The sequence below is a fragment of the Pecten maximus genome, chromosome 4, assembly GCF_902652985.1.
Source record: "Pecten maximus chromosome 4, xPecMax1.1, whole genome shotgun sequence".
NCBI lineage: Eukaryota > Metazoa > Mollusca > Bivalvia > Pectinida > Pectinidae > Pecten > Pecten maximus.
This window is the reverse complement of record NC_047018.1, coordinates 31,527,102-31,539,043: the sequence shown is the minus strand read 5'-3', so window position 1 is coordinate 31,539,043 and position 11,942 is coordinate 31,527,102. Positions and strand designations below refer to the sequence as shown.

Sequence of the window (11,942 nt, the reverse complement as noted above, 5' to 3'; positions counted from 1 at the left end):
AAATTCAATATTCTAAGAACTCTATAGCACGAAATTCCAGCACCAGTGGGAATATATGTTCTATTGCTGACTGTACATTGGCTACACAGGGTGCTGTTAAATCAAAAAGAAAAAAACTTCAATACTAGAACTCTTGAAAACACTACTTATCATCCCAAGGATTAGCATTATGTTCATTATATATATATGCCTATTCAACATGATTTAAACATATTCAAATGCATATTATTCTTGTAAACAAATTAGGACTGAAATCACAACCTGTATTTGACTGACTACAGATACATGTAGGACCCTGGCTTACCTGTCACAGTTATACTGCCTGTTGAGAATATTTTCAGGGTGGCTTTAGGTTCCTTGATCTTATATGTGACACCTGGATGCAGCTCTGGTTCATAGCTTAAAGAGAAGATACATCACGAGTATTTACTAATCTAATAGATGTTTTTTCCTTACAAAAAAAGTGATTAAAAGCTGTGTTTTTGAACTTTTGAAAGCATCGATTTCCTTTGTCAAACAAACCCTTGGTAAACTTTGGCAGGAGATGATTTCCTTATTTTGTTATCTACATTAATCAATGGGTAAACAAGGATTGGTTACTTGCTGTTGCAGTTGTTGTTCAGCTTGGTCAGATCACCACCCCCTTACCCCTCAAAGTTAGGTTATGTCAATGTATTCAACTTGATTTATTTAACTTTATCTATAACAAATCTAGGGCAGGATGTGAAGTGATTGAAAGTGAGGGAGAGTGGCTGAAACAGAACTTCCTTGTAGCATATTATCCCCCTACCTCAGAAAACTTGTGTCTAAATTTTTGCCACTAACCAAATCTGCTTTGTTACTAAAGGTTGTCATTCCTACTGTCATAAACTGGATTTTGTCTCTACCGGCTTTGGTTTTTGGTTTCAGTATTTGCCCTCTTAATTCGTAGTAGTTATTGATATTTGTTTATAACATCCAAACCTTGTCTATTGAGAAGTAGTTTTTTTCATGGCGTGGATTCAGTAAAACTCTTTTATAATGCCTCTCAACCAATACTCTACATCAATAATTATAATATTCAAATAAATTTGTACACAGATAACATGATCTTCAGCAGTATTGTTGCTTACTTAAATATATGTATAGTCTCTTGGGTAAAAGTTTGTCTGGAAAAAAAATCAACTAACCTTTTCAAAATATCTTCCATCATTTGACCAGTGATGTAGGGATAGATACTGAACCAACCAAGTCACAATAAATATTTTACTTCTTAAACACTCCCATTATCGTTGCGCAACTAACCTTTTCAAAATATCTTCCATCATTTGACCAGTGATGTAGGGATATATACTGAACCAACCAAGTCACAATAAATATTTGACTTCTTAAACACTCCCATTATCGTTGCGGAATCAACCATTCTTATTCATGTTACCGCAACACTAATTTAATGTAATGGCTAAATATTTCATAACTTAAAAGATTGAAGCAATATGCTGCCTCATAATAGTAAACATATCGGCATTTATTTAATGTTTTTTTTTTTACCTGCATATATCCTTGCATCATGGCCTGTTTGTGCTGATATACAAACAAGCTATTCATTGTTATCTATTTATTAAAAAAAAACAATTGCTTTCAAAAGGTCATACAATTTACAGACTATTATCATCAGAATTGCAATTTTGAACGCAAAGTATAACTTTGACTTGGCCTGTCCAAGCTAAGTATTTATTGAAGATCTCTTTGTCAGGGCCAAACAAAATTCTTGTAGTTATCTCCCTTACAACAGTAACTATTTTAGTTCAAAGTCTAGGTAAAATTCATTCTTACTGAAAATAGAGTAAATGAAATGTTTACAACAAGTGGTCTCCCTACTTGGTAATGGAGGTTATCACTAGGATCACAAATTCCGTACTTCAGCTGGACAGAAAATGATATCTTACTGTATTTTTAAAAATACAAAAAATACAGTTTTTTTTTTCAAAAATCAAAAACTCCACTGTTGTTTCCATACTTTTTGAAACAATATGTCAACTTTTAGGCTTCTATATACCATTTAATTAATTTTGAAAAAAAATTGAGCTAAGGGCTGACAAACTATGGGTCCTTTAATCAGTAACTTGGGTGTAGTGACCAGGTATCATAAACCATGTAAACAAATATTTCCCTAAAAAAGGCACAGCACATCTTTTATATATTACCAGGTATGTTCCAGATATTCCTAAGTTAAGTTTCATTATTTCAAAATATTATAAGGAGAATATTTGACAAGATTTACTGTGGCAACCAAATGCATACTGATGTTTATTATCATTATTTTATTGCTAATTGATAATGCCCCCCCCCCCAAGAAAGGTTAAAGAAATAAAATTGAAGGACATCAGACATACAAAATGTGTGAATGTGGTACAGACCGACAGTTTCAGACAGGTAAAACACATTGATTTCATTCATTTTTGAAAATTAAAGAGTACCATTAATATTGGGCAGTATTGCATTTGTTATCTCTCCAAACTACAATATTAGTCAATTTTCACAATTGATCAATAATAAAGGGTGCTGAAATTAGGAAGTATACAAAACCTGAAATACTAAACAGTACCTTGCATGTTCAGAATGTTTTCTGGAAAAACTTGTGATTTTGATTTTAAAAGGAAGTATGCAGGTTCCAAGGACATTGACAACCCTGAAGTTGGAAAATTTCACTTTGAATCCCATCCTCTGTAATTGTCGAGCAAACCTCCTTGCAGCAATCTTTGATGCCTCTTCACTGCAACAAATGAGTCCACAATGAAATACCTTCATTCCAACTTCAATACTAATAGTTATAAATATGTTTTGAAAATTAAATGTAGCAAATTTCTTTTGTCCTGAACTGGCCAGGGCTGCCAAAATAGGCACGATGAAAATTATATGTATCAGACTTGGGGTCTGTTTTCAGAAAACTTGAATGATGCAGAAACCCAAGAAGGCTAGAAATTTACGAGATCAGAATGGAAACATTCATCGCCACATAACAATATATCTGCATACACAGATAATGCCACACAACAAAATCATTTCTCATAAACTTCACAGGGTTATTCCGTGGTTGCCAGGGAAAAGATAAATCAATTTCACACAGGGGAGTAAAGACAGCTGGCACGCACTATATGAATGACACTGCTCACAATAATGTAATGTCATCATTTTATGTTGAGTAACCATGTTGTAAATGACGTCATTAATTTTGATGCACATTTCAAGGAGCATTGCAGATGGGGTGATGAAAAACTTTCATACAAATTTACATTTGCTGGCAAGTATGTGAGAAAAATAATCAAATAGGTTTTTTCAGTGAACAAGGATATCTCAACCCTCATGTAAGAGTTTGGCAGGCCAGCACTGGCAAGCCTCGTGCTGACTTGCCAAACTGTTACATTGGGATAGAAATATCCCTGACCACGGAACAGACCCATGTTAAGACTCTATTTGCCAATACTGGTAAAGTTCCGAAGTTATCAACAGAGAGAGCAACATTCTCAACAGACAGATGATCTATGATCAGGTTATGATATATAGGCAAATAGAGTGAGTGAAGTTTAATTGACTGTCACTGTTTTCCTACTCACAGATTATAGTGTAAACCTGTTAATTTGATATAAAAAAATCTCCCTTTACTTCACCTCATGCTATAGTGTACATGAAGGTAGAGTGCACATGTAGCCACTGAAATTTAGCGCTAAAAATGTTTGTTACTGGTTGTGATACACTTAGTCGATTCATGTACAGTTAAGCTACATACCTTGTGGCACCTGTGCATGTTATTTTCCCAGAGGACCAAATAGTGGCTGTTGTGTATGGTCGTCTGATTTTCATATTGCACATCTGCAACGACACATATATATATTGAAAGATAAAAAAAAAAAAATTTAATTGCATATTTCCAGAGACAAATTTGTAGAGATAAATGTAAAGGAACATATGTATTTAGATGTTAATTGCATAGGATTAATTTTGTAAGTGTAATCTAGGCTATCAAATATACAGATAATAGGTAAGCCTTGGTAGTTTTGGACAAGTATCACCTTTCTTGTAAATTAATGAGTACAATGTTCACTTTAACAAAATTTGATGTCTCAAATCTCCTTCCTCTCATGACATGACTACCTTGTATTTATCAAACTAATGAAGTGGTCCTAACTTTGACTTTGCAGGGTTTAACTTACTGTAGAATGGTGTTGTTTGTGTATGTCTTCCAATTTATTGGGTTTTTTTTAACACAAAATATCTTAAGAATGTTGTGCTTTGACCGATGGTGATGGGGAGATTTCATTTCCAAGATGGAGGTTGATGTTTTGGTTTGGTTTATTTTGTTTAACGTCCTATTAACAGCTAAAGTCATTTAAGGACGGCCTCCCGTGCGTGCGACATGAATGCGTGTGACGAGTGCGTATGCGTATGCATGTTTTGGGAGGCTGCGGTATGTTCGTGTTAAGTCTCCTTGTGATAGGCCAGAACTTTTGCCGATTTATAGTGCTACCTCACTGAAGCATACTGCCGAAGACATCCAGCAGCACACCCCACCCGGTCACAGTATACTGACAACGGGCGAACTAGTCGTCCCACTCCAAATATGCTGAGCGCTAAGCAGGAGTAGCAACTACCATTTTTAAAGACTTTGGTATGTCTCGGCTAGGGGACAGAACCCAAAACCTTCCTCACAGTGGCGAACGCTCAACTAAAGGCCAAAAGTGAGGCATTGTCAAGGGAGACATTAGGAAGAAGAAAGTTGTAAAGAAAGAAGAGAAAAGATAAGATCCCAAGTTTAGTCGCCTCTTACGATCATGCAATAGGGGCAGCAGGTACAATTCTTATGCCCTACCTGCAGGGCAGTGGAGGTTGATGAAAGCCATGAAATTGTTTTATGGTTAACATCACGATCTTATTTATAAATATTCTTTATCATTGTGATATATGAAGTCGGGCCTTTGATGCTTGTTGATATGCCAGCGTAGTGGTTCTGCTGTGACCACCAGGTCTCATTTGCTGAATGTGTCCTTGATCTGACCTAGATTTTATGGGGATGTCATCAATGAAGCAGAATAGGCTTACAATTCTGTAACACCTGGTAATATTCTCCTTGTACTTTCTTACGGGTTTCCTATACAATTCTCCATGCAAATCCATATTTTTTTATTCATATTTTGTCCTTCTCTTATCAATTTTGAGTGAGAATCATTGTCTTGTTATGATGTTGGTTTTCTGTCTCATGATGGAATAAGGAAGGAATAAATATGGGTTCAGAGGAATGACCATGTCTATAGCCGAGGTTGTGTTCTTGGGTATGGGAATATTTGTTTATTGACTCTGTGCAACTTTTTGCAAAAGAATATAGGGAGTGTTCTTGTTCCGTGTCTGGAGTAAGTGTACATGTTGGTAATTGCATTTTGGGTAACATTAGCCAGAACTGAAATAGATGTCTGGTGGACATGTACAATATCTCTCAGAATGTTTGAGTCTGGTGTCCAGAGGAAACTCTGACTAGGGTGAGTTAACATGTCTGTGACTGAACTGTATTGTTGTAATATTTGTTGTGGATACATTGCGCTGATCTTTGTTACACTTTTACAAAAATTGTTTATATTTTTTGTCAGTGTGAGTCTTAAATTTAGGAGCAGTATATATATTAAAATGGTCCGACAATGGCATTGTATGCATGCTCATTGATGTGTGGTGAATACAATTTTGTGTAATTCTTTATTTTTGTCATTTGCATCTACAATTTGGTGGGGGGGGGTCTATGATTATTCTGGTCCCAACACTGATACTTGACATATATTTTACTAGTGTCTAGATCTGTGTTCATCGTCAGTAAATATTTACATAGTTGGGGTCTGTGAAAAGTGGCAATTTTGGTTTGAAACAGAAACATACACCATATTCTCGCTTGTATTCAACATGTTTCCCGTCCATAGCAATGCGTCTCAAGTCGAGATGACATCGAGTACTGTAACTTGCCACCACATTGTTAATAATAATGTCAATCGTTGGTCCGTCGTCTTCTCCATTCTCTTGAGCACAGTTCTCATTCGTGTCATGTTGGTTTGTGTGGTCATTCAGCGCTGCTGAAAGTGCCTCTCCATTAGTCCCATTCACACTTCCATCTTCTCCAACCACAAGTAAGGCAGCTGCATGCTGACTTTCCGCCATGACATGTGATAAAATACAGTGAACTCAACAAATGTCCGCCTTCACATGATAATCCAATGGTGCGAAAATAAATCGTACAACTGAATTGCAATCTCTCAACTATAAATACAGTATCACAGCATATAATTTACCGAAAAAAACACAATTATTTGCAGATTTCAAACATTCCAATCAACAGGTTCTTCATTCTTATTCCTGAAGTAGTGGTCTCCAGCCGCCCGTCTCCAGCCTCTGTATTTGTTCCCAAGTTACGACAGAAAGGCTGAATCAGCACGACAACTCAACCCTCTGCTCTAATAAAGAAATACAGTTCATAGCTAAAATTGATCAGCACATAACAATATTCGTCTGAAATGTATTTTCACTGTCAAAAACGCCTTCAATTTTCCAGTACTACATAATTATCTTCCAATTAAACAACAACAACGAGATGAAATTGTAGCTGGCGGCCATGCTTTCTCTTCTTTTGCTCTCAACCAATCAAAATCGACAGCAGGATTCAGGGGAAAGAACTTTGATATATTAAATCTAAATCTAAGGTATCGCTGTATAATAATTTCGTTGACCCCGTGCTAGTTTATTCGGGTAATATTCTCGCAAAAATACTGTTATTAATAGTTTGTTAATCCACAACATATTATCAACATGTAAATTGGTAGCCCCTCCAGATCACCCTCCGTTACATGTAACTGTATTCAATATTTATGAATTGACAGAAAAAAAGTTTAAGTACAGTATACTGTACATATGTACTGTATTATTTAAAGCTTTTGTTTAGTTTTTAATCATAACTGTTTATTAGTTCTTATTCAAATGGCCTTTATTTTTTCTTTCTTAATTTTTTTCCCATTGGGCCTTTAATTACTCTTAACTAATGTCATCAGCGTACAGCCATTTTGTTAATAGAAGTAAGTTCATTTTTGCTGTACAGCTGTGTAATGTTCAGTGTAATGCAAGCAATGTACTATAAAATGGGAAATATTGGACTTTAAAAAAAAAGATTGCTTTCATTTAATGTGTGTGTTTTGTGGTTTTTTTTCGTGTGTTTTTTTTTGTTTTTTTGTTTGTTTGTTTTATTTCTATTGTAACTAAAACACTTAGGATTTTAGACCGCGAAATGGTAAAAAAAAACAATACGCATAATAATTGGACAAAAAAGGAAGTACACGGACCTCCCATTTTTCGTATGTCTGTTTTAGAAAGCGCAACTCATTTTCTTTTGGTTTGCAAACTATTTTTTAAAAACATAAAGGCAGAACTTCTTCTTCTTTTTTTTTTTTTTACATAAAACGTTAAATCTGCAAAAGATGGTGAAAATGAGCATTTTGCCATTTATAAATCAGGGGTAACCTAAATTGATATTCTTAGTTGAATGATCAGGTTCAAGATCGAGATTTGACTTCCTTGATTTAAAAACGAAAATTAAGGATTCATACATATCTGATAACGCATTTGGAAAATGTTGTTTAGATTGGTCCGGTAAATGACCAAAAAAGCAAATTTCACCTACAATCACATATTTTGTCAAATTGGTAAATTGATCGATCATAGCACAAAAAACGAGCAAACAGACGCATAATTCTTCTTGCATCTTTTGCTATGCCATTAACTCCCATTTCCAAAAATGTACATCAGAATAAAAGCTCAGAGGTGTACATCTTTTTGGCCCATGTTAGGTATTTCCTGGTAGAGGCCGCAGTAGTGTGACACAGAAACCTGTTATACGACTGAGATAAACAATAACATCAGTTATTCAAACAACAAATGTCTAGTTTTTTTCATACATTTTTCAGAATCGTGTTATTAAGATTGACCATACTTTAAGTTTGCCAAGTAAATATTGCAAGATTGATAAGCCTCGTAATTAAATCTATTTCAAAACATCTGCTAACTTTTAGATACATTCCGAAACACAGGGTCTTATTATTCTTGTACCATTTCAAGGGGTTTCTATACAAATATACATATTGTATACTAGTTGTTTTTGTTCACATTTTGCCCACGTTTTTCTATTTAGATTTAGAATTATGAGTTCATTTTTATGTCGGTTTTCCCCTTTGTTTTCACGAATGTATGTTATTTCGCTTACAACAGGAACGCTCCTTTCGAATATGTAATTTTAACTCTCACATAACCTTGAAACGTAAAGGGATGATTTTGGCTACATACCATTTCTAGTCGTGTAGTTATTTACAACTGTAAACGAATCAGTTACTTCTGTCGGTTTGGCTCCTTTTGATTTATTATTTATTATAGTTCACCTAGCTGCTCAAAAGGACAGGCGGCATTTGCTCATGACGTGATATGGCGTCCGTCGTCCGTCATCGTTTTGCTTTAAAAATAAATTTCTCCAATAAAATAACAAAACGTCACAGAATCAAGATATTTGGCATATAGGTTTCTGGATAGAACCTCGAAAAGGTCTACAAAGAGATATAACCTTGACTCATATTCAAGAACCGAGATATCGAATTTAATACAAAATACAAATGAATTCATCTCAATATTTGACTGTTAGGTTCCTGTGATGAACGCTGAAAAACATTTGCAAAATGCAAAGATCTCCATCCATATTCAAAGTCACAGGGCTGAATATGACGAAACACTTGAACGGTTTCGCCTTATTAACGAAAAGTCCTCAGCTCAATATATTTGATAGTTTCATGCGTTTAACTAGTCGCTTCTTGGTTGAAATCAAACCTGTTTGTGAAAGGAAATTTTAATCCTCAAAAAACAGATGTATTAATTATTTCGCAATCTATAGATATTGATAAAAACTTGGACCTTGAGTTTGATGGAAAAGTTTTGAATTTTACAGACTGTCATAAGCATATAAGTGTTGTTTTTAATTCAAGTGCAAAATGGGGGGACCATATAAATATTATTTACACTTGCGTTATGAAAAAAGTCAATGTCTTAAAGAAACTGAAATATCTATTAAGCAGGGATTCTCTTTTGTCAATATACAGGACCGGTTCGGAAAAGTAAAAGTTGATACATATATATACACTTGTTTTTTCTTCGAGAAATTCATTGTGATGATACTACTTCTTTATTTAAATTGAGAGGTAAATGGGATAGTGAAATCCGCTGGTCACGTTACATCAGCCTCCACAGATATGGTCATTTTATTTAGGAAATGCTCACAAATAAAGCCTACTGAAGTAGTTACCTAAAACTAAACAATACTAAACTAATGAAGTAATAAGAGATAGTGGCGGGCGGTGTAATATACAAACATTTCATCATGATGATTATAATACATGTATTACATTACTTAATGCAGCTGAAATGCATGTATATCTAATCATGTTTTGTGGTCTGGTGATAACGGAACTATGAATAAATACAATGGAAATAAACTAATTATTGGGGGAGATTTTAATTGTGTACTTGATAAAGGTTTAGATTCGGATACCACAAGGGATTTAAACGATACTGGGGAATGAAAATCAGATTTTGATTTAAACCTATTTTATTTGTCGAAAAAAAAACAAATGGGATAAGACACAAGTATAAAACTTATAATCCGTCTTTTTCCGTATAACATACATGATGAAATGAATATATATGACCGAAAATAATAAGGACAATTGATGATGATGTGAACCTGTCAAAAATAGCTATAAGATAAAATTTACCATATACATATGTCATATTATGAAGTCACTGAACCCGCATGTCTGGATTGAATATGAGTTTACTTACAATGTAAAGCTATGGAGATAATAGTTTAAGTGCATTTAGCTAAATTGCTTGCTCTTATAGAATTTTTAAATAATGTTCATTGTTATTAGGATCAAACATAGTTAATGCTGCACATATACACAAAACGTGATGCATGTATTACAAATAAACTTTAATTATCAGAGTTAATGACGATATTACTGATTAACATTTTCATATATTTACCATTGTATGGCACTGCCACTATATAACCCTACCAATTCAGTTGCGAGTTCACCAGCTTATGAACTGCCAACTGAAATTTGAATTTGAAAATTTCAATAAAAAAATCGCACGACAAATAAAAAATCGCAGATGGTAAATATAAGCATTGCACGGCTTTCAGTTGGCATTCATAGTCAATATGAATGCCAACTGAAAGCCGTTCAATGCTTAAATGTATGCAGATTACAGATAATATAAAAACTAGAAATTGTTTCGGAACAATTTGACGGGCTTTTCACTATTTAGCATAAATGACCTAAAGGCTTGGTATTTCCAAACATAAAAAACTATTTTAGAACACTTGATAGGTCATCCGCATTCTAGTTTTGATTAATCTGGCATCCGAGATATTACATTTCAACAAAGGAGTGGACGAAGGGAAATAACTCGTACAGCCTTGTACGAGTTATCTCCCCTCGTCCAACTAACGTTATATCTCAGATGCCGTTATATATCAGATGCCAAATTAATTCAAAATGGCGTTCCGCGTTAATGGTAAACGTTACCGAAACACCAAAAAACATGAAAATCATCAGAATAACATTTTGAATCATACTTAAATTTCTTTTTTTGGAAAAAGATTAAAAAATGAAGATTTTCTAAGAATAGACTTATTTGACCCCATAGCGAACGCTTTTATTTGACCTCTGACCCTAAAACTTTTAGTGAGTAAAAGCTAGAGCCAGCCTTTAACTACAAATAACATAATTACCCGACCCCTGTAAAATGAATACTTTTTTAATTATGGGCATTTTAAGCTTTTTAATACATGACGTCATGGCGGCCATCTTGGATTTCAAATCAACTTAAAAAATAACATAACTTGGCCAGGACAATCCAAGGATTATTTCAGCTAAGATTGAGCTGAATGCCACTGGTGGAACTTGAGTAGAAGTTTAAAATGTAAAACTATTTTAATAAAGAATATATAGTGGAAATTCAAAATGGCGTATACCGGAAACTGTATGTGTCACAGAAAAACTAAAAACGTCAAATTCATCAGAATGACATTCTACATCATACTAAGAATTTTTTTGGAAAAAGATTGAAAAATGAAGATTTTCTAAAAATAAACTTATTTGACCCCATAGCGAACGTTTTATTTGACCTGGCTGACCCTAAAACTTTTAGTGAGTAAAAGCTAGAGCCAGGCTTTAACTACAAATAACATAACTACCCGACCCCTGTAAAATGAATACTTTTTTAATTATGGGCATTTTAAACTTTTTAATACATGACGTCATGGCGGCCATCTTAAATTTCAAATCAACTTAAAAAATAACATAACTTGGCCAGGACAATCCAAGGATTATTTCAGCTAAGATTGAGCTGAATGCCACTTGTGGAACTTGAGAAGAAGTTTAAAATGTAAAACTATTTTTAATATAGAATATATAGGGGGAAATTCAAAATGGCGTACAACAGAAACCGTATGTGTCACAGAAAAACTGAAAACGTCAAATTCATCAGAATGACATTCTACATCATACTAAGAATTTTGTTTGGAAAAAGATTGAAAAATGAAGATTTTCTTAAAATAGACTTATTTGACCCCATAGCGTATGCTTTTATTTGACCTGGCTGACCCTAAAACTTTTAGTGAGTAAAAGCTAGAGCCAGGCTTTAACTACAAATAACATAATTACCCGACCCCTGTAAAATGAACACTTTTTTAATTATGGGCATTTTAATCTTTTTAATACATGACGTCATGGCGGCCATCTTGGATTTCAAATCAACTTAAAAAATAACATAACTTGGCCAGGACAATCCAAGGATTATTTCAGCTAAGATTGAGCTGAATGCCACTTGTG

The 11,942-nt window shown here is 34.2% G+C and overlaps 1 protein-coding gene across 1 annotated transcript; it reads right to left on the bottom strand.

Annotated features, from left to right (window-relative positions):
- Positions 1 to 30: 30 nt before the first annotated feature.
- LOC117325820 (TATA box-binding protein-like protein 1) lies at positions 31 to 6,639 on the bottom strand (the record flags this gene model as incomplete). Its single annotated transcript, XM_033882305.1, is given in 5 exon segments — positions 31 to 93; positions 305 to 399; positions 2,588 to 2,755; positions 3,770 to 3,852; positions 5,902 to 6,639. Coding segments are annotated over 5 exon segments (685 nt in total), but the record flags the coding sequence as incomplete, so codon positions are not given.
- Between the last annotated feature and the right edge of the window lie 5,303 nt (positions 6,640 to 11,942).